General features: G+C 35.6%; 1 protein-coding gene across 1 annotated transcript in view; it reads right to left on the bottom strand.

Moving 5' to 3' along the window:
- Positions 1-25,122, bottom strand: part of PCDH15 (protocadherin related 15) — a 904,849-nt gene that overhangs the window by 136,887 nt on the left and 742,840 nt on the right. Inside the window, exon 22 of the mRNA XM_081159054.1 lies at positions 628-933. Within this exon, the coding sequence (XP_081015180.1) occupies positions 628-933 (306 nt within the window). The remainder of the gene's footprint in view (positions 1-627; positions 934-25,122) is intronic.

Genomic DNA, 25,122 nt, shown 5'->3' with positions numbered 1-25,122 from the left:
GGTGAGAAGGACCTACACACTTTCCAGTTTTTTAGCCCCTAGTTCTCTCCTCCGGGATTTTGAGCAGGTTCTTTCCACTGCCTTGGACAGTCTTTCTTCCTCTTTGCTAGAATAACCCTTACTCTGCAGCCCACCATTCAGAAAGCACCTTTCTCCAGGAAACATTCTCTTTGATTTCATGATTAGGTCAAGAGCTCCACCTGTGATCTCCCAAGCCCCTCGTAATCGAGGACCCCTATTTTAATTACCAGCTTACTTGTCTGTTTGCTATACCAGACCAAAAACTCAACGAAGGCAGAAAATATAGACTATTATGTTGTCTATTATCACAATAAATAAACAGCATTAACTTTTAAATTTATAAAACCTATTTGGATTTGTTATTTAATTTCTTACAAATGCACCTTTTCTCCCCTTAATTTTTGATCTATCCCTAAAAGTAGAGTTATTAGATTTTTTTAAAAATGCAGTATTTAAGAGATACTTATATTAAAATTTATTCATTGTTTATCCACAATTAAAATTTAACTGGGTGTGTTATTTTTTGATTTGATAAATCTGGCAACCTTGTCCTAAGGGCTAATCTTATAATGTGTAGTTCATGAAATTAATGCTTCTCCCACCCACCTCTACTCGAAGGAAGGTGGTCCCAGCTGGCAGGTTCTCTTCAACGACAACAGTGTATGTTGAGTTGGTGAACACAGGACTGTTATCATCAATATCCAAAACCTTGATGGCCACTGTTAGAGTTGAATGACGAGGGTGTACCGCTCCGTCGGTCGCCACAACAAGAAGTTCATAGTAGTCCCTGACTTCCCTGTTAAGCTTCACTGTTGTGTAAATGCTCCCATTGGGTGTGATGCGAAAAAGGTGATTGAAGTTACCCAAACTATAGTACACTTGGCCATTTATTCCAGCATCAGGGTCAGTCGCCTAATTGAAATTAAAAACAAAGAAATTCACAGAGTACATTTTGTTAAGCTTTTTTCACATTACATATTGTTATCTTTTCCTGCTAAAGAGAATAGTTGATGAAGTATGGCATATTTCTAACCAATATTCTTTTTTTCTATAGGGAGAATTATAAAAAGATAATGAGAATGTAATCAAAAGTCTAGAACATGAAAAATATATAGTTTAATATTCTTCATTTAAAATGAGCATAACTTATAAGTTGATAGTATCAGTAGCAATCACAATATTACTACAGAAAACTCTCATTATAAAAATATTGAATTTTCCTCCTTTATAATTTCTTTAATAGATTTTGAATTCTAAAGTAAGAAAATCACATTCTGTTTATAATTGATTTAACATAACTTATTAAGTGACAACTTAAGATTTAAAAAGAAAAAACCTCCCACAAAACTTTACTTTTTGTCTAAAATCACTGATTAAATAACTAGAAAAATTTAATTTAGTGATATTAATAGGTCTTATTTCAGAACACTAACACTATTGAAAGTTTCAGTGACTTTTTCGGCCTGTGGGTATTTTTTAGTCAGCAAATCAATCACTTATGTAATCAGTAATTTAAATGATTGTTGCTCAAGTTATGCTTTTATTCAGCCATACACTGGAAGGTTTATTATGATAGAATGATTTAATTTGACTAACTCGGCTGTGTGTGTCTGTGTGTGTGTGTATGTGTGTTGGGGAAGTCTCATTGTATGTATTGTCCTATATATGTCCAGCTGCTTAACTAATTTCTCCAATAAAATACCTAAATATACCTGTATTAGTTTTTTATCACTGTCATAACAAATTACTACAAATTAAGCCACTTACACAATACAAGTTTATTATTTCACAGTTCTTTAGATCAGAAGTTCAACATGGGTCCCGCCAGGCTGAAATCAAGGCACAGGCAGATATATAATAAATTATTTCATTCATTATATATCTATTGTTTGGTTGTATTTTGTTTCTTCCTGGAGGCTACAGGGAAAGATCACTTTCCTTGTTCTTTTAAGTTGTTGACAAAATGTAGTTCCTTGAGGTTGTCAGACTGATATGCACACGTCTAGTTTGGTTGTCCCGTGAGGACCATTCCCAGCTTCCAGAGCCCACTCACATTCCTTGGCTCATGGCACATTCCCTCCACCTTCGAAACAAACAGTGGTGAGTCAAGTCTTTCTCACACTTTTGAATCTCTCCTCTTTCTTCTTACATGTCATCTCATCCTGTGCATGAAGCCCAGCTACAGGCTGTGAACCACGTGGCGTATTAAATAACGAGGTCCAAGACATAACGGCATTTACAGAAAATCTCTATCTAGCCATAATATGCTTCCACCCCCTGTAAAATATTCTCAAGCCTAATCATACTGGTCCCAGTCACCATCCCCTGTAGCTTAGATTGCTAATACTTCTTCATTATTTCCCTTCAGCTATTTCTCTTCAGAGAGATGTTTTCATAAAAGGGTAAGCAATGACACCTGTCCATCCTCTGTTAATCTTTTCAATGATTCCCATTGCCTTGGGCAATATTCAAACCTTTAACACAGCCAAGAGGTTCCAGATTAAATGCTGACTTCACTAAGTTCCAGAATACTGCAAACCTCTCCCGCCTCCAAGCTTCTCTGGAAACCTCTGCCCAGAGGGCTCTGCTAACTGTTCCCCAGGCTACTCCCCACTCATCTTTCCAGTGTCAATTTAGCATCATTTCCTCAAAGCAGTTTTCTATGGCTTCTGAACTGGAAATTGGAACCTCCTGTTACATGTGTCAATAGCTTTACATACCTGTCATTTATACCACTTTTAGTCGTTTTAATTACACATTTCTCAATGTGATTATTAGTTTTAACACTGGCCTCCCTTTTCACAATGTGAGTCATGGGTGTATGGTCTGGAATTGTTTTTTTTCTTTATTTTTCAATGAATGCTCAGTGCCTATTGGAGTGCCTGGCACATAGTAGGCATACATTCAATATTTAAGTGCATAGATGAATTATATATTAACATATAAATGAATGTATTAATACTGCTACAGAATTCTTAAAATTATTTTATTCATTATATATCTATTGTTTGGTTTTACTTTAGCGTATAGTTGTTGCTTTATCATTCTATGTGATTTTGACTAAGAATCTTGAAGCAAACATTTTGTAATTATTAGGACTGCATCTGAGACTCTGATCAGTTTTGCATTACTACTAATTACTGGTCTATGTTGAAAAATAGCATTTTTTAAAGTACATAGTGGTATTTTGTCATGATCAAAACAAGGGCATGCCAACAAGAAAATATCTGTGTCCTTTCAATATTTTGTAGAATGACAAAGAGGGACTACGCAGGTTAAGGTGGTGAAAGACCATATTATATATAAAGAAATTGCTGATTAGTTTCAGTGTTTCTAGTACACATATTTTAATGTCATTAACTTTGGTCTTTCATTGGTTCTATGTCTCAGATATCTCAACTATAAAGTGAAAGATTCGAAGTAAAATTGCTGTTTTGAATCTCTTTTCCTATTATTACACATCAGAGATGAAATTAGCAAACATAGAGCAGATCATCAATTATAATGTGAATAAAACTCCCTATAGCAACTCAGACACAAATCTAGTAGAGACAGAAAAAATAAAAACAGAATGTTTGTGAAAAGCAGGGCTATTTCCTTCCTTTTCTATATCTTAATTAAGGAGAATAAATAGGGTCATGTAAGTTAGGTGACAGGGGCTGGCTAAGCAAGCTAATTTCATTTCTTTCCTATTATAGATGAGTATGTGTATGTTAAACAAGATAACCAAACGTAAAATCCCTTGTTATCGGCAGTGCTGTCAAGAAGTTTGCATTGATGGTTAGTATCTAGCGAAGGAGCTCAGTGTGCGAAACCATTTATCTTCCTAGAAATCAATTAAAAGTTAATTAAGACTGTTAATAAGAAAAATCACACATCTTTCTTCCTTTGGACTACATCAAAGCAATAAACAGCAATAGCTTTAACTTTATAATCATCTGTCCATGGTTAACACATTTTGTAATATACACCTTACTGTGGGGCCTGATTTGCAGCTAATCTTTGAGTGCATATTTTTGGGAAATTAGCTGATAGTTTGCAGTCAAATAAATATCTCACTGGCCAAAATTTTGAATATCTGCTAAAAAACAAACAAACAAAAAACCCCCCAAAACTTCTGGAAAACCTTAATCATTAAAATCAAAGTTAGAATATATGAGAGACAGCTAATAATTACTTAAGAAAGAAATCAGATCATGTAAAAGGGCATTTATTGAACAAGACTTAGTGAATATTTGTCGTGGACAAATTTTTTGTGATTTTTAAATTTTTCCATCTTTTTTTTTTTAATTGTCAATTTTAACTTTTTAAAAATTTATTTCAATCACAGTTTATACCCTGAGCATGATTTTAGACTATATCCTTTTAAAAAAAAAAGCAGGACAGTGTATTTCTTACATATTTTACTCACCCTTGCTGTTTCCCCTCATTATTTTCAAGGGTCTAGTATATGCTTTTTCTCATCAATAAAAGTAGAAGCCCATTACTGGGGTACCTGGAAGGGGGCTACAAATTCCATAGAGCTCTACAAGTTTCCTGCACAGGTGGAATATACTGGGATAAAAACTCAAATCTGTACCCCTTTTATCGAGAAATCTCTGGGTAGGTTACTTGTACCTTTTTTAAATGATTAATTCCAATTTAAAATATGGTTTATGCTCATGCCCCATTCAGATGAATGATTTAGATATAAAATCCTCTCTGTTTATTCTCACAACAATCAGGTACATGCAAAATACTCTGAGAACAAAAAGAAAATACAGCTATTAGAAAAGGTATGAACTACCAGGTAGCGCCTATGAGCCCAGCGTGAGGCTGAGATGGAGCTTGACTGTACTTCTTGCTTGCCTTTTACAGCAATTCGAGAGGCTTGCATTCTTCTCTCGCCTTGAATTGGAAACCATCAAAGTTATTGAGCAAAAAGGTCAGAAGGAGAAGCTGAGCAATGCATCGTTAATGACATTACTAATGGAAATTCTTTATCTAAGAACCTGAAAAAGATATAAAGTAGTTGTCCTTATTTCTTGACAGAAGCCAAGCTCTTTCAAGGGCTGTGATTACTAAAGAAGAGGAGCCATTTAGTGACTCAAGATGCCAGTAAATTTTCCTCTCTCCACAAAAATGCCTCATATTTATTATTGAACAAAGGCAAACAGACTCACGGGTTAGATGGTAACAAGTGTACTTGAGCTCAAATCACTAAAAACATAAACAGACTGGATAGTTTTTTATCAAATATTGGAACTCTCAAATATTGAATCTCTAGGAATCTAGAAAATATTTCTGTATAAACTAGCTCCAAGTTAAAAGCCCAGATCTTTCCCCTACTAACTTTATTGCCTCTGGTGATTCGATCACTCTAGGCTCTACCTTTCATCTAAAAAATGGTTATGAAAATAAGTGCTTCTCTCGCTACCCCAATGAGAACTGAACACATTTAAAAACATGCCTGCTCACATGAAATAATCAATAATAAAATATATGCTTATTGTTATTAAGGTTTCAATATCTACTTCTGTCATAAAATTCTTTAAAAATATTTTTTGGCAGAACAAGTCAGCCTATTTTTACTTGGCTTATGATCATGTTTAACCTGGCAGAGTGAATCTATTAGGTTCTATTAACTTTGTTGTTGTCAAGATTTTCTGAGAATTTTGGTTTCTGTATTTATTAAATAATTCCATGTGTGAAAGATCACCAAGCCTGTTCATGTAGTGTTTTTAGTGTAACAGATACAAATATAGAAAAACTTATATCATCAGAGAATAAGTAACAGAAAGAAAAGTTCACTTTAGTTATTACAAGAAATAATGATGAAGATTCAAGGCCACTAATACATAGAATACATAAATTCAGGTAGTATCAGACACATGATAGAGGAATTTCAATGACAAAGTGCATCTGAAGATTTTATGGATATTGCCCTACTGAGAAATGTTTGCTATGTCTGGCCTAAAAAAAAGAAATCAATTGTATCTTTGAAAAAATAAAAAATGTATTCCATTTGAAAGTAAAAGAGATTAGATGATAACTTCCAGTTACATTTAAAGTAATTTCATCAGGGATTAGGAAACAAATGTGAGTGACCATGACGTGATTATAAATTGTGAGGTTCTTACAGTCATTACAGCGAGAGGTGAAAGGGGTATAAGAGTTATTTCACATTAAACATTTCCTTACTTGTCATAACAACAGGAAGCCACCCTTCCAAATATAAATGGATAAATTCTACCCAGAGAAATCAGTAAATAGTGTTTTCCCACAAAAAATGTTTGACAGCTGCCCATATTTTTCTCCAAAACTATGTCTTTCTTTAGTGTTTTTGAAGCCTTTCCACTCTAGGATAGAGCAAACCTCATGCAAACTGTACTTAAGGGCTTAGGAATTTCTGTGGGATGCCTTCCCTTCATGTCAAGACAGCTGTCCATCCACTGAGACTCCATCATTCTGTATTTACTTAGATCTATAGCATAATATAACTGCCTGCTTACCTGCTTGTCACCTACACTATATTTCATACAATTTGAGGACAAGAAATATGCATCACTCATAGCTGACTTTAATGCCTATTCTTCATAAATGTACACTAAATATCTGCCAAATGTTCAATTAAAGACTTTCTTTTCTCAAGTAGGAGATGCCTTAATGAATGTTTTGTTGAATCTAGTAGCCGTAGCCACAGCAAATACTCCTAGTTACAAAATAAATTACATTTTATTCTAACATCCAAGGCTCTGTGTGACTTTGTCCTAGCTTATTTTTATGCACTAATCTCCCACAACAAACTATGTTTTAGTCAAAATAGTTTATTTATTGCACCGGTCAGCTTTGAAACAACTCCAATCTCTCAGCGGCTTACCTTGACTGAGGTTTATTTCTCACCTAAGCTGCGTCCCTTGCGAATTCCCTGCAGCTCTGCTCTGTATCATCTTTACTCCAGGAAGGAGCTGGAGGAGCAGCCTCTATGGAAACAGGCTGCTCGTGTGGCCCGGGCTGGGGGCGAGGGGACGTCGCCAAGCCACAGCTTTGAAAGCTTCTGCTTGGAAGTGGAACGTATCACTCCCACTTCATTGGTCAAGACAAATCTTATGTGACCAGGGCTGATATCATGGGGTGGGGTAAGTACCATCCTCTCACGGTGTGGGACAGCAGAAAACTGGAAGCAATAATATCGTTTACCACCCTCATTGTCCTTGAAATGAACCATGTTTTCTCTCCCCTTCCTCATGGTCTTCGGTTTTTCAATTATTTCTAATTCTTTAAAAACTATCTCTAATTTTACTCTTCTTTCTGGGAAGCATCTTCTTTCCATATAACCTCTGACCCCTCTTGCACTAGGCACAAACCACTATCTGTTGTTATTTCTGTATGTTGTGCAATTAAATATGTGACCTGAAAATTACAGATCATCCACTGATTATACAATGGGAGGCACTAATAGGAAAAAGAACCTGTGAGCTGCTTGGCAAAAGAATCTACAATGTATGAGAAGTGGAAAATTTAGGCAGGGGTGAAAATAAGAAATATAATTTATAAAAAGAGACAGCAAGCAAAAGGAAATAAAAGTATCTCCCAAGAATTGGGTGATATTTAATTCAAATGAACTAAGAGTGTCAAATTAAGCAAGCCAGTTTAAATGGTTACAACACAGCCTAGAGTTCTCTTAATGATAGAATACAAATTAAGTTCAGGTGATAAAATAGGAAGCCTGAGGAAGAGGCCATGTAGCTCTGTACTAAATTTGTTACATATCCATTCGTCATATAATGATGAACAGCAACCAGAGCACAGGACTTTGATGCTTCAGGAAAACAGTTGTCAGGTTCATATTCACACAACAAACAAAACAGTGTTTTATGTTCATTAATGTCTTCATATAGTGAGTTGTCTTGTCTCTTTCTCAAATATTCCCTATGTTACTAGGAGGGGAGATGAAAATCTGCGAAGACTCGTTCCATGATTTTCATATTTCCCCTGTCGTAGCTGATAATTCTGTTCTGTGAACTTGGTGTGTATTATACATCTTTGTGTGATGGTGGAAAGTCATATACTAGAATTATGTTTTCTTTCCTCACTTCCTACTTTTCCTTCTCCAAGATCTTCAGCCTCATCTTTTTTCTACAAATATGGACGAGACCCGAAATCTAACCGCATTTTGCTAAACTAACCACTGTTGTCTCATGTCTGCATTATTCTGCATTATTCAGTCACGAATCTTCCCCCAGCTTCCCAACCTGACGGCTCTCTGGCCCACGTGTCTCCTCTCTCAGAAGCATCTGAGTACACGAAAAACACTATTCCTATGCTCCTGAAGCTCACTGCACATTACTTTACCAAAGGCTGTATTGCTTTTTTTAAAAATGTTTAGTCCCATGAATTTAAGAGCTTGTGAAGGGCAGGCTGGCATGCTTATATTTGTACCATGCCTCTTCTTTTATTGGCAGGTCGTAGATACTCAATAAATATTGTCTGCAAAAATTACATCTGAAGCTACTTCCATTATGCATTTACGTATCATTCTTACCCCAACCACACAATCACAGGAAGAAATTAAAAATGTCACTTAGTATTTGTAGTAATGCATGTTTTCCTCTTTAGATGAAAATTAAATGTATAATCATATCAACAATTGTTTATTCCTGGATCTTGTCTTACGCTATTATTCTACTACTTTCTTGTATTTCATTTTACATCATCTAGAATGCTTTAAAGAAATCTATTTATAGTTCAGTTTGAAAACAAGTGCTGTGCATACATCTATGCTTTAAGGAATTAAATAAAATAGTTTTGTTTTGCAACACTCTCTTCCAGTGTGAACTCAAACCCTTTTCATGAAACCCCTTAAACAGGCTTTTTAGATATTTTTCTTCCCAATTACACCTGTACATATTAATTTAAATTAGGACAACAGAATTAATTGAACAGAATAACATCTCTCTTTTCTTACTCCCTAGGACTGCATTTACGTGCAAAGGAAAGAATTAATATGTACAAGATGTAAAACTTCCTTTTGAATCAAATGTAGTTAGACTCTGTGTGTTCTTCTTTTTCCAGCTGCTGTCCCTCCGCAATGCTGTCAGAGTGCATCTCTATGAGCCACTGATCGTATGAAGTGTCTGCTTTGGAATGATGACCATGCAACATTGTGCAAAATGCTGTCTGTTTCCTTTAACTTTGCTGTGAAATGCGACTGCTGCTCACCTTTATCTTAGAACTATACGTACATGTTTAAAAGTTACACATTTTATAAGAGACAGATGTTTTATCAATGCTCAAGCTTTTGTTGTTGTTTTTTGGTTAAATGAGAGAAAAATAAACTCAACTGGAGACTTTTAACAGTTGAAGAAAACTTTTGGACATACATTCTTTTATTGTTAACATATTCTCAATAAAAAGAATATTTTAATATAAATTGGTCATGCAGAAATTTTCCTTGAGAATAATGGGTTTATTCTATGGAATTATTAATTTATCATATGGTTAGAAGCAGTCTAGCTAATATAATTAAGTAATAAAAGAACTGGACTCTAACATTAAGAAAACAGAAAAAAAAACTGGAAGTTAAAGTGCATTACTCTAAGAAACTGAAGCTCTATAATTTGTCAACCAAGTATCTTTGCAGATAAAAAAAGACAAAGTTATTGATTTATTTCAAACTTTGAAGAATCTAAATCGAGGCTGAAGCTACCATCGAACTCAACAACTTGGAACCTCTTCGATTTGGTTCACCCAGAGGAAGCATTACTCTTGCTACTTCCATAAACACTGATCACTTTTGACAGAAACCCGTCCATGTTGACTTGGACAAGTATGATACTGAGGACTCATACGCCATTAGAAAACACTGCAGGCTCAGAAGAGCTCCTCATAAAACTGTCCCAATAGGAGGAAAAATGCAGTGAAAAAGAGACTGTATTTGCTATATCCCCACGTCGTGAATTATAATACCCATGGGAATATCCCCAGTCCTAGGCTTCAGAATCCCAATGACCTGACCTTTCTGAGATATTACAAACTAAATAGTGAGAAAACAAGCCAAAGAAATATCACCTGATTTTATTTATTTATTTTGTAGACTGAAAGTAAGATTTAAAGAAAAGCCTCCCATCTTTGATTCGTGTATGAAAATTGCTAGACTATATATAGGTCCTTGGTTACAAGTTGGGTTCCCTAGGAGATAGGCAATGAGATTGAAATTAGTTGCAAGTGGTTTAGGGGTGTGTACCTTGGGAACCATGCATGTGGGAAGCAGAGGAAGGAAGTAGGATTGGATTGAGAGAGAAATCTAACCACTACTCAGGGCCAACAACAGTCCTGGCCGACTCTGGAAGGTGTCTGGAATTAGAAATGCATGTTAGAGTTATTCTAAATTGGGCCAAAATGGCCAGGCCTTTACTCTAGGACATCAATCAAGATGTGGGTTACCCTGAGAAGGATGGGACCTTGGGCAAGACATTTCTCGGCAGCTGAGGTCATCCCACAGCGACAAATAGCTGAAGGATGTCTGCCTGCATCACTGCCAGAAGCTAGAACACCATGTCCTTCCTTGAAGAAGGATCTGGATGCTGCCTCTCAGTCTCCAGTATAAGTCTACATCTGTATTGCCTTTTCATTAGATTATAAACTCTTTAACAGAATACAATGAATCACACACATACACACACACAGGCATACCTAGAATCATTACAATATCAATCTTTCATTGTTTTCAAAAGAAATAATCAGCTACAGAGGTACAGTATGGCCTCAGAGTTACATAAACCTGGGGTTTGATTGTTCTGATTCGAGCTAATAGTGGTGTGTTTCTATCCCTGTATGCAGACATGTGGCTCAAAGTGTCTTTTGAATGTAATTCTCACGTAAGAGTGAAAGTCCTAGATACGGTGCATTTTACATCTTTTCTATCCTTTAGTTCTTACATATATACAGCAAGACAATTATTGTCCACATTTTACAGATAAGAATATTGCAGAATAGCTAAGAAACTTGTTCAGGTTCCCACAGTTACCAAATAAAAGGACTGGGATTGGAATTGAGGGCATTAATATTCATCTATTTGTGACCTTCATGAAGGGAAGGGGGCTGCTAAAATTGGTATAGCATGGCAAATTATTCTAAATGCATGATAGATTGGAGCCCAGAGATAAACAGGAAGATGACATGAGAACAATTTAGAATTCATTCTAAAATAGTTTACTTATTTTAATTATAAAAATAGAGAGACAGCCCGGCTGGGTGTGGCTCAGCCTTTGAGTATCGGCCTAGGATCCAGGAGATCATGGTTCAATTCCCAGTCAGGGCACATGCCTGGGTTGAGGACTCGATCCCCAGTAGGAGGTTTGCAGGAGGCAGCTAATCAATGACTCTCTCAGCATTGATGTTTCTCTCTCCCCCTCTCCCTTCCTCTCTCTGAAATTAATAAAGATATATTTAAAATAAAGAATAAATAAATAAATAAAGATACAGAGCCATATCACAGAAATCCACACTTTGAGGACTATTATTACATAGCAACTCAGAATTTACACATATTCAATTAAAAAAATAAAAACCTAGTTACCAGAAATTTCACTTGTTCCCCTCACATTATTCTTTGCTCTGCTGCCAGATGGTCTAAAGCAATACTAGTGGGGAACATACTTCAGTAAAGTCAATGGAAGTCACAGCATGAAATCCTGGGAAATACAATATGCAATTTACCCAGGCCTATGAATTTCACTTATTGTTTTGAGGTAATCATTTTAAAATAAATCTATAAACCATGCAACATCTACTCCTGTCTTCTCCATTCGCCTGCTTCTGAAATTGAGGAGAGGCTCCATCAGTGGATTCAACTTCCTCTTATGGTCCCAGGGGCTATGCCCCAGGAACATCTTCCCTTTCTACCGAGTCTATTTCTATTGGCCTTTAAACATGCTAAATAAATTATTGTTACAAAAATAAAGAAGAAGAAAATCACTGCCTACTATGTCTGTTGTCTTGCTACAATCCCTTTCCATCTCCACCTCGGGGGGGGGGGGGGGGGAATGGTCAACATACATTATCCCCATTGCTGCACCCATTCCTCAGTGAGTTATTTAGTTATTTACTGTCATGCTAAACTACTTTTCCCCCTGTGTTAGCCTTTGCCTTTTCTTCTACTTCGTGCAGTTTTCACAGAAATCTATTATTCTTCAGTTCTCAGCTTACATAGCTCTCCCTCACAGGGGCCTCTCCTGGGTCTCTTAATGCGTAGGGAGATCCTTGCTATACCCTCTCAGAGAACTCCCTTCCTTCACAGTGCTTATGACAATATTTACTTTTGTATCTAAGGGTGTGTTATTTATTTAATGTCTGACACTCTCCTGGTCAGTGAGGCTCATGAGAGCAGAGACACTTCTGGTTTGTTACAACACTGTGAGTCCAGCACTTGACACATAATAGACACTTTATATATACGCATTCAAGAAACAATAAATAAAAGATAAAAAGATCATAACCATCCAGCTAAAGTAGAAAATATATTGATGTGCTTTATATTAAGTAAAAAAACATAATTGACAAAATGCTACCGTTTCCTCCTTTATAACAGAAAGAATCTAACTCTTCAAAGGGAGGTAGAGCAAGATATTATTTAGTCCACAAGCAGAAGAAATTCTTATAAATGCCAGTCTTTGTGTTGGTCGAAAAACAATATTCTGATCATAATATTCTTGCATAGATTTTGATCTTAGTCTAGTGCAGTTAAAAGAATACTAAATTTTGGGTTGAAAAAATCCACTTTTTTAATCCCAATTCTTTTACTTATTAGCTATGTTACAATTTATTTATTTTTATGTGACCACTCATTTATTTCATCTGTGATGCCAAGTCAGTAAAATGGGAAAATCACTTAGGTCTCTTTTTCCTGAGGATATTTTTTCCTTTGCTTTTCAGAGAGTGGAAGGGAGGGAGGGAGAGAGACAGAGAGAAACACCGATGTGAGAGAGACACACATCGATGGACTGCCTCCTGCCTGTGCCGGGACTGGGCCAGGGATCGAGCCTGCAACCGAGGAACGTGCCCTTCACCGGAATGGAACCCGAGTCCTTCAATCCCTAGGCCAATGCTCTAACCACTGAGCAAACTGCTGGGGCAATAATTTAGGTCTTAAAGTGCTTTACAAACTCTTAGGTGCTAACAACCATTGTTTGCAATTAATCTGAATTTTTTTAAAAGGCAACCCTTAACCTAATTGATGGGGGTTAAAGTTGTCACATTGCTTTTTATTCTTAATGTCAGAACTCTTGCTTTAATCATTTATTTTACCAGCATGCAATAACCATGTAGTGTCTGTCAGATACCATGCTTGGAGGGAGATGGATAGAAGCATAAGCTATGCTCCCTAACACTTGCTATTTAATTGCTGTTAAAGATATTGCAATGACTTATTTGAAAACAAAACTAAAATACAAAGAATTGTGTCAAGTCTTTGCTGTATTCGGTTCCTAAATGTATTCTGTGAATAAAGTTGGATGTTGAGCGCAGGTGCAAATGAGGTGCTACATGCCAATTAGACATAATTATGTATATGTGTGTATTTATACATAGTAACTGGCAATTGTTTAGTACCTTCTAATTTAAAAGCTGCTTTTATGTTCATTATCCCTTCTAATCATCACATCAAAACTGTAAGAAAGTTATTACGATCACCTTCATTTTACTAATGAGAAAACTGACATTATAAAAACTTAAATAGACTTATTTCTACAACTAGTAAATAGAACTAAAACTCCAATCCAAATTTTTCTTTTTAGTATAAACTGTTGCTTTTCCTACTACATAACTTTCTTCCCCCTCAATTTTCTCTTGCTCTCTCTGTTTATTATAGTGATATATGCTGATCTACCTGATAGTATACTAAGGAATGCACAATACCATGATATATATGCCTTAAATCTTACCCTTCAGATCAATCTGCTCGGGTTTCTTAATTGAAAGCTGATATGAACATACAAACATAATTACAAGCTTTGATCAACTAAGATAATGAACATTAGTCTCAGATATAAAGGAATATTAGTTTTCATTTGCCTCAAAATAATACTATTGCATATTAAGTAAATCAAAATAATCTTATCTTCCTTGTGATACTTGATTTTATGTAAGTAGATTCTTTATAAAAGCAGGGCCTATCAGGGAATATATGGCAAGGTTCAGAGAGGTGATCAGAAACATGACCAATAGGCTAGCAGTCACATTTCAAATCTGAATTTTGAGCCTTATATAAAATTGTAAATAATCCACATACAGCTTGCACATTTGCCCACTTGTAATGGCAGGCATCATGAAAACTGTGTCAATATATAAAGATTTGGACACAGTTACTTGCTCTAATACTTAAGCAGTATTCTATTGCTGCAGGTACCTTTTAACTAGGCCTTTTGGGATTTCATACAAATCGAAAGAGGCAAGAAATCGATTTAAAGAAACCTTGAAGCATTGGCACACACTTAATACTAAAATATTGTTTGAAATTAGAAAGCCTATGCTTGAGTGGGTAGAAAAGAGGGATAAACTCTGAAGGGATAAAGACACAGGAAATTCTTTTTGCCTTTCAGGAAAGCATGTTAAAAACAAAGAACACGTCTCAATGGAGCACTTTTCTAAAGTATATTTGTGTAGACACAGAACCAACATTATTTTGATCAGATAACACCAAATGAACAAATAAAAATATATTTAAATAATCATTTAATGCTGAGTTAAATTAGCTTCCGCATCTCTGTGATTCTATAGTATTTTGTACCTGCCAGCCTCAGCACTTCTCACATTGCCTTGTATATAATTATGTGTGTTTATGCATCTGCTACCTACTGCAAATTCTAAAGGAGCAGAGAATGTGCCTTGTTCACATTAATGCTTTAGGGTAGGACTCAGTTTCCATCTCAGTAAATATTAACTGAGTTTTTTTGAACAGTTTTACTTTTCCCCACTCCTGTATTAGAAAGAATATATCAATGTGTAAAAATGCAAAATAATTATGTTCAAATTTGATTTGATGCAATCATACATGATTTCATTCACTCATTTACTCACACAAACTTATTCACAAATTTGCACTGGACAGCATCTTAGGGGCTTGGGTATAAACAAGGGCAAGAGCAAAGGGCTCTTTACTCTAATATCATTTTAACTATAGGAAAAAGCAGATATTAAACAATAATTGCCTTTTAAGAATTACTAGAGTAATAATCTCCAGTAATAAAGTAAAGATGCATTGCACAATTTTGGCATATAGTCTGGTTTCTAACCAGCCTTCCTGGAAATTACACTCTAATGAGGAAGATAAAGGTTAAAAAAAAGTCACACAAGTAAACAATTTTGAATTTTAATAAGTATTATGAAGAAAGTACAGTGAAGTATGAGAGCATATAAATAGAGGCTCTTAATAAAATCTTGTGGCGTCGAGAAAGGAAATGACATTCAGCTCACATCCATCACTCCTAAACTGCAGTTCTAATAAGGTCGGGAAGTTGGGATCCCCATGGTGACCTTCACTTAAGTTGCACTAAGTACAAGTCTTGACAAATAATTTTATTTTTTTACCTTAGGAAGAATGACAATAGATCTAGTACATTTTGATTTCAGTAAAATTCTTTAAGACAATTTTTCACTACCTTAGGGAAAATAAATCTATTTCTAGATGATGGCATAATAATTTAGATTTGGAGCTGACTAAAGAGTCCTCCAAGGTGAACGTGAAACTGAACAAGACTGAGGCATGCGGCGAGCATCTATAGTAATTCGCGATTGGTGCAACACTGTCAGCCATTTTTACAAAGGCATAAAAGATGAGATTTCAGAATATATGGATAATACAAAGCTGAGTTTCATATCATGGGTTGTCTAAATCAAGATGAAAATAAGCCCCAATTTAAGTCTCAAAATTCAAGTGCACAAAATGTTACTCTGCCACCACAGCGATGACCATCACAGTGGCAATGAGAGTTCTTAGTATGCGTGGGGGATTGTGAATTCTCTCCTCTAAGCCTCAGTGGGCTTTACAACCCAGACTTACACTCTCCATTTTGCAGATGAGAAAACGGAGTTTGGGGTAAATTAGATAATTGGCTCAAAGTGAGAGGTGCTAGAGAACACAGCTAGAAGTTGAACCTCAGGCTGTCTAATGCCCTGCTCAGTGCTCTTCTCTAGTATTTTAGGATGGCTCTAATTGTAAATACAGGTTCTTTAGAATTTCACAGCTTGACGGAACTGCTGCTGCTACTTGCCATTTACATAATTTTGTTAAATAATTCACCTCTAAGGGTCTGCAGGTAAAGCAATAATATTTGTACCTACCATATTAGATTATGTGAGTATTGAATGAGCTAATACACATAAAGCACTTGGAACAGTATTTAGCATGTAGCTAACAGTCAATATATATTAGTAAATAATGCTAATATTATTTAAAAATTTTAATGCGTCTCCCTACATTCATAACCATGGCTAAATGCCTACAGATTGATGTGGATTTTAGATAATCTCTCAAAAATTAATTTAGCACTCATTCATTGTCATCTGTTTATTTTCAATAAATCTTAACAATGTCTCATACAGTCTTCTCAGTCACTCTTATTTCAAAAGTAGAGAGTAAGCCAAAAACAGGAAGAAAATAAAATTGTGAAGGATGATGCTAATGTTGTAAAATATTTTCTCTAAATGTGTTCTTCAATAGTATCTTTTTAAAATAAAAATTGAAAGTGCCAAGTACTCCACATTAAGTCTGTAGAAGATTTTATGCAATTGTAAATTATTCTGGGGCTCATGGGATTTGTGATTTATAACTGAGTGGCAATCAAAGAGAAAAATCATAAAAGCAAACTTGCTTAGAGAAGTCAACTAGATTTACATAACTGATGAAACTTCATTGAGCTGTGAATTCATTAAGTTCTTCCTGTGAATAACATTATTTCAATGCATTAATATTGAGTTTTAGTTTTTTCAGGACCAAGACTACCTGCGATATTTAGTGAGACCATAATTGAATGTGAAGTTTTCCAGGTATGGATATTTCTACAAAATGCATGTCCCATTAGTTAGTGATGGACATGATCAAATAATCCAGAAGTTCAGAAGGAAAGGTAGGTATACTTCTTTGGGTGGGGGGAGAGGTGTGGATAATTAAAAAATATATATTCCTTACTTGAAAGGACAAAGGAGAATCTGATCATTAGGTTCTTCTCATTTTTTTATTACTTCTATTTCACCTGTTTTTTCCATACCCTCCCAAGTCTTCACCTTGTGGCCCCTCCACTGCTCCTACCAGCATTAAACTTTCCACTGCTCAAGAGAAAAGTTCTGTGAAACACAAATTGTTCAGCACCATGAAGTTGGATGAAGAGCTTAATTAAATGAAAGTGAAGCAATTCATAAATAACCAATTTTGTGGTAATTACATTTTACTATTCTAGGTTTAATTTTTATCTACAACAAAATGGTATTTGGTGTTGATAAATTCATTGCTATAAACTTTCCTCTTAGTACTGCTTTTGCTACCTCTTATAAGTTTGATATGTTGTGTTTTGGTTTTCATTTGTTTTGAAATAGTTTCTAATTTCCTTTTTGATATTGTCTTTAAGCCATAGGTTGTTCAAGAATGTATTGCTTAATTTCCACATATTCATGATTTTCTTTTTTTTCTTCTTTTATTGATTTCTAGTTTTATTCTACCTTAGTTGATTTCAACCTTAGTTGAAAATGGTACTTGGTATAACTTCAATCTTATTAAAGTTTTTAAGACTTGCTTTGTGACCTAAAATGTGATTTGCCCTAGAAAGTGTTCCACGTACACTCAAGAGGTATGTGTGTTCTGCTGCCCATGGGTGGATATTCTGTATATATCTCTCAGAATCAGCTGGTCTACAGTGTTGCTCAAGTCTGCTGTTTCCTTATTAATTTTCTGTCTAGATGTTCTTACCTATAATTAAAAGTGGGACATTAAAGTCTCTTATTTCTAATTTGTTGTCTAAATCTCACTTCAGATATGTAATGTTTATTTATTTAGGTGCTCTGATGCTGCGTTATGAAGAGAATATCTTCATAATCTGTGGATAGCAAGTAACATCTGAAAAATGATGGATAAAGTCAGCAATCTTAAAAGTAAAAACTCTATGTATCAAAAGACAACTTTAAGGAAGTTAAATTCAAGCCCCAGAGCTGGAGAGAGTACACGTTTGAAATATATGTAACAAGAAGGAAGCCATATCTTGAATATATAAAGAACTCCCACAGGTGAAAATGAACATTAAGAAGAAAAAATAACATTAACCCAATAGATAAATAGATATGAGACTTAAGTAGACTCTGGGGAAAAAATCACAATGGCTATTAAACATATGAAAAGATGCTCAATCTTATTAAGGAAATGCTGAGCATGACCACAATGTGCTAGTACTATAGTCATACCAGAGAGGTTCAAATCAGAAAGACTGGCACACATCAAAAATGCAGGTGGGGCCCTAGTCAGTTTGGCTCAGTGGTTAAAGCATCACCTCCGAACTGAAGGGCACTGGGTTTGATTCCAGCCAAGGGCACATACCTCAGTTGCAGGCTCAATCCCTGGCCCCAGTCAGGGCGAGCGAGGGACACAATCAATCGATGTGTCTCTCTCACATTGATGTTTCTCTCTCTCTCTCTCTCTCTCTCTCTCTCTCTCTCTCTCTCTCTCTCTCTGAAAATCAGTAAAAAAAAATGCAGATAGGAACTATTACTAACTCACAGAATTATTGGCACAGTCACCATGAAGAAAATATTGACATTTTCAATAAATAAAATATACTCATATTCTCATAACATAGAGAAACTCAGGCACATGTGCACCAGGTGAAATTATATAACAGTATTCACATCATTGATTATAATACCTCAAATTGGAAACCACTCAAATACTCATCAATAATATAATGTGAAAATTAATTGTGACTTAGTCATATACAGTAGATAAAATACATAAATAGGCAGAAATGGGGTTAAATCTCTTAAAGATAATGATGAATGAACGAAGGCAGATACTGAAATATACAGACTCTACAATCTGTTTATATTCATTAAAAAAGACTAAACTATCTTATATGTGGGTGCGGATTTAGTTAGTTGGTACATCTATAATAGAAGGCAAGATACTATTATAGCGGTTAATTATAGGTGGAGGAAAGTAATTGTGGCTAGGAAGAATCATGCAGATGCTTTTCTGGTAATGCATTATATACCTGGGCTGTACTAACATTTCTGTTTACTTTATAATAATTTATTAAATTATGCAGTTATATTTAAATCACTTTATGTTACACACTTTTCATAAAGTTTAAAGGAAAGATGTGGTCTTAATGAAAGGCTTCAGAAACATTTGGGGTACTTCCTGTGAGACCTCAAGCTGATTGCCAAGCTTCTTCCTTCGTTAGGCAGTAAAGTCAGTGTAAGTGACTGTAGTGAGCTATAACATTTACAGAGCAGAATAACTGAACCCAACTAACGTGAACAAGTGGTGAGTTCTCATCAATCTGTAAAACAGAAGTGCAATTTGTATAAAGTTGGATCTCATAAATAAGTAATGCAGCGTGAAAAGGGACAGCTAGATGAATGGATCGGGGATTTGTGAGGCAAAAATAGTTGGCATTTCTATTTATATGAATGTAAATAATTTAAATGGGGCATATCTTTTAAATGGGTGAATGAAAACACAATTCTAAAATGTAATCAAGCAGGCTGGCTACAGTTTTCCTCCATGAAATCTTCCTATACCTGGGAACATCCTTCATTATTATTGTCTCGTCTCCTGGGTGGTAAATATTTTGCCCTGTACCAACATAAATTTCAATTGTTCTTTGCATTAACACAGCTTTTTAAATCAACTCTATGTGTACTATTCTACATGTTAAAATTCTAAAAGTAGATATCCAATATAGAACCTTTTTCTATATTTAACAAGAAAACTTATTTATTTGTGGGCATGTGAGTGAGGTAAGCCAAATATGTATGTTTAGATGTTGAAATTTATTACATCGCTTCTCTTTCTATAATGTTTATAAATTGCTTGTGTAAAAATTTATTTCTTGGTCATTTTAATACACTATGTCTAGTTTAATTTAGCATCTTCTAAGGGCCAAATATTGGGCTGGGTAGTGAAGTTTCTAAGATCAATAGGACACAGTCTCTGATTTCAAGTAATTTGGATATCTAGGTAACAAAAGTACTTTAGTAGGTACTATCAAAAAGTTGTGCACAGTATAATTTGGGGCCAGAAGGAGGAAACTCTTTGCACATAGAAAACTTCAGAAAAGGTTTTCTGAAAGAAATTACATGTGACTAGAATTTTCAAGAATGAGTTATCTAAATAAAGAAGGGGGGGAATCAAGTCATGGGGCATGAGCAAAGGGCAGGCAACAAGAGTCAAACCTTTTTAAACATAAAAACCGGGAGCAAACATAGTAGAGCCTCAGGAAGTAGAGATCCACTTCAAATGCAGTAGTAAAGTTAGATAAAAATTATATTTAGCAACACAGAGGTCATTGGTGACCATGCGAATGGAGATGGATACACTGTTCATCTGGGATTATGTATCTATGAATATTTATATACACACACAAATGCACGCATGTGGACAGGCACTCATTATAATAGCTGATAGTAAACCTAAAGACTACTAAAAGGGTAGGTCCCAAGTATATACTGTATAAACAAATGCATCAATTTTTCTAAACCATTTATGAACTGAAAATTGAATATCTGAAAGATCACAGAGTTTCAAAACTATTCACCAGCAATAGATAAATCTCCATTTTTAAGTAGCATTAAATGAATGCCACCAATTTTTCAAATTGAGTGGGTGTTTTTCCTTTACTCAACTGAGAACAGGTTGCATTATATAGTTTGACTTAACAGAGAAGCCATAAAACTCACTCGTGGCCCACTTAAAAAAGAAGTATTATAGTTTTAGGCACTGTTGAATGTCATGCTGAGCTACAAGAAATAAATAAAAGACCATAAAGCTCCCCACCTTCATTTCATTTTTAGAACCCCACTCAGGGAGACAACAACATTAATCAGACAGACCACTGAAGGTCAGATTTATTTTGCTTGATACTAAATTGCCTAGTTGAAGGATATCCATCCTTTATTTTTGTTTTGTTTTTTTAAATGACACCATCACTACCCTTCAAAACACTGCAGTTTGCTAATGATTTTAAAACTGCTTTAAGGGTTTAAAACTAAATCTCTACCACTTCATCGCTGCTGAGACTTAGCATGCGGATCTCACACTGGGAATACATTTGTGTTTCAGGTTAAATAAATTCAGCCTCCTTTGTTTTAGAACTGGAAGAACACTGTTGACTCAGGACTCTATTTTTGTTACTTAGAGCTAAAAAAAGTCAGTTCAGCATGAGAATTTCTACAAGGTATTAATTGGAAGTTTGCTGGGGAGGAGCTCACTCGATACACTGTACAATGCTCAGAACTCTAATCTTAACAGTCAGGGTGGTTTCCAAGCACGCCTCCTCTGATGCGTCTCTGTGTGCACTGAGACCCAGGGCTACGCTGAAAAACAGAGATACGAAATTTCAGGAGAATTCGAACCCCTAAAAAGCTCTTCAAGAAGGTGCTACCACGAAGGCTAGAAACCTTTGATATGAGCTCCAAGGCTTCCTCCCTGCACTGCTCTCCCCCACACCTCCACTCACCCCAAACACGCACACACAGCAACACGCCGAAGCACGCACTGTGGCAAGCATGCCAAAGGAAAAATGCCATCTCATCCTCTCTTTTGCTAAATTCTGTTCCACAAGTACAAAGATGTTCTCTTTGTGACCCTGCATCTCAGACTAGTGTTTGCTGAAACAGATCTTCCTTTATCTTCTTATTGCCCAACTGAGAGTCAAGATTGAATCCATCAGATATTGTTGAGAAATCAAGGGAAATGACACACATTATACTGAACTAATCATCATGATTTCCCACTTCTGAAGACACAGGGTTCGTAACAGGACCGAACTCATCTGCCTGGCTCTCACGCATTAGAATGATTTATTTCCAGCAGGCCCTTCAGTTTTAGGAATAAATAGAATCTGGGAGACTCATGCAAACAATTTGCCAAACTTGTTTAAAATGACATACATGATCCCAACAATGGACCCAGCTTTACCCTTCAACTATTTATCTTATTTAGCAATAATAAATTAATACAGACAGACATTTAAAAATAGCTTCTCCTCTCTCATTTTCGGCACACCCAGGGGCTTGGGATCAACCTAGACTTTTTCAGGAGCTAGAATGAGGCCTAATATCCGAGACCCACTTTAAAGATGAGCTATTGGCATGTGGTTCAGAGTCAGAATATTAGATCCTGTCTCCTATGGAATACTGTGAAGGGTACTAAGGAAAACTTTACACTGACAGTAAAGTCTTTGTATCAGCAGCTATTTCATTAGGCTTCCTACTTCCCCATCTGCACTCAACTCAACACGTTTAGGTAAATTTTCCAGAACTCCTCTAAACAGATACTCCATTACTGTCAGATTATCAACTGGTTCTCAAATTGTCTCTTCAGCTCAATTCTGTCTTGTATCACATCAGCCTGGTATCTTTATCCCCCCCCTTTTTTTTAAATCTACAATCTCACTAATTTGTCAAGGCCCTGCAGATCATACATTTTCCCAGGAACCTGACACAGCCACCTTAGTCCTTCGTGGTGTTTCTCGTTCCTTTTAGTGAATACTTGGTATGACATATTTAACACTTGACATAGACTCAGAGACTATTTTTACTGTGTTTGATAGCTTTTTTTCTGCGTGCATTTTTTTCTCTCCCCAACTATACTAGCTTCTCCAAGTGCTTTGAGAATGTGGAGAAGATTAAGTGTGGTGTAGTATGTAGTAAGTTCTATGTTAAAAAATTACTGGCTGGTAGTTTATTTTTTACTATACTGGTAAAACTTTTTTGCTCTGTATAATCAATAAATGTTGCTTCATTAGTTTTTCTTATTTAATAAAGTTTGATACTATAACACTACCATAATAAATAAGATGTTCCTTTAGCATTTGAATCCAAATATTGGATTATGCATACCAAAACATTGATGGAATAAAACTCAAAAGTCATTAACTCAAGTTCAGTAAAATAACTAATCATACATATCTTGGTTTTAAGTGTATCTTCAGAGTTTTGATGACTATTAAAATTAAATTTTATAAGCAAAGCATGAGTCATTTAGTAAAATTAATGTATTATATAATTATCATTAGGCAGCAACAGGAGACCAGTATGATATATTAAAAATTCCATTCTATGAACATTACCAGGTCTCTGGAACTGTGTGGAATCAGTTGGATGCACCTGCTCTGGATGTTTTCTCTTCCTTTGTACTTTCAAACTCATTTTAGTTTTTTAAAAAACATTATAGCCCTAAAGACCAGGACACTTACTGCTTTGTCAAATTATGAATGCTGAGGTCTACATTTCAGTTTTTAATGTTGAAATAAATTTTACAGATCACTTCTCATCAAGTTTATAAACAAGAAGATAAAAAAAAAAATGCTGTAATTCCTTCAAAGACAAAGAATCACTAGGAAAAGTGGCAAAAATAAGTTAAAATAAAAATAACTAAAATTTAACTAACTCATTATGTTAATGTCTACTTATATGTTATTAGTTGGATATTCCATATGGGTTTATCTCTCCAATGCTCAGTAAACTAAGAGAGATTGGAAAGATACATTTCCTAAATGATTTCAATGCCTTTTTATTTTGTTTGAATACTTGGTAGATATAACCAAATAAAATTTTCTGTTTTCATTAATGTGGCATCCTAGAGTGACAACTGTAATGTAACTTATATCATTGTAATTAGACTATTATACTAGTTAAGCCTCATATGTCTTGGCTATTACAATTGCCTTCTAATTCAGCTCTTTGGGTTTAGAAACTCTCAATATAATCTACTCAGGACTAATGTTTATATAATAAAAGTCTGATGATGTCACACCTCAGGCCTGCCAGGGGTCCCCTTCACCTTCTACAACATGGTACAGAGAAATGTTTTGGGCATGGCATATCTTATTGACTGTAATTAGGACATGCCACATGCTCTCACTTGTCTCTGCTTTTGTTCACGCAATTACCTTTAGACAGTTTCCGACCCCTCCAGAATTCTTTTCACTAGTATTCATCTTTCATGAGTCAACTTCAGTATTGCCCCCTTTCCATGTTTTCTGCACATGCCTCTCTCATCACCCTGTTTGATTGTTGGAAAGAAGCTGTCGACTCCCTTCTGCTAACATCTGCAGTCAGACTGAATGCCTTTAAATCAGAATCACAGAGAGCTGGCTGCTGGCTTGTGAAGGAAGCTGGACATGCTGAAAATGTGTCCCCTTCCACAGCATGGGTGACCAAAGACTCTCAGGATTTAGTGTACGAATCTGGAAGATCCATCACTTCTTGGGATCAGTAACTCTGGAAAATGTGTTTTGTGCCTTTCCCAGAATCTGCCTTTGAAATTAATCTCCAGTCCTCCTAATAACAAACAAGTAGTAGCAATCCCTTTACTGGCTGCCATCTCTTCTCTGCAACGCTTCCTTACTTCCTTATTAGTATTCCTTAAACTTCTCTGACAGCTATTTACACAGGAATCTAGGTTTCTTCTTGTGGAATCCACAGTAAAACATTTGGCACAGAGGTATTTCGTGGGGTTCTGGAGTTGAGTGGCTTGCTGCCCACGTGGCATCAAGACCCTCTAACATGAATTGGTAACAGCACAATTACCAAGACTCTGTCCTGTCGTGAATTGGGATGATATAAAGGCATGAGGGCATGTATGACTGATGCGGTTTCTCCAAGATTTGAGAGAGACAGTGAAAATGATAACAATGATGGTTGTGGAGCTGGTAGCTTTTATATCACCCAAGCTCTGAGAAAAAAACTGGAGCTCAAACTAACTATTCAAAATATCAGGACATGGAGTGAAAGTCAGAAGGTCTCTAAAACAGCATTCAAAGAAACCCTCCTTTTTTTGCAGCCAGAGAGAATATTGTAGTAAAACCTAGACCATTTGCCTAATTGTCAGAGTAGCTCAATTTTAGAGAAGTC

The sequence above is a fragment of the Miniopterus schreibersii genome (assembly GCF_964146895.1).
Source record: "Miniopterus schreibersii genome assembly, chromosome: 14".
NCBI classification, from domain to species: domain Eukaryota; kingdom Metazoa; phylum Chordata; class Mammalia; order Chiroptera; family Miniopteridae; genus Miniopterus; species Miniopterus schreibersii.
This window is presented reverse-complemented; position numbering and strand designations above follow the sequence as displayed.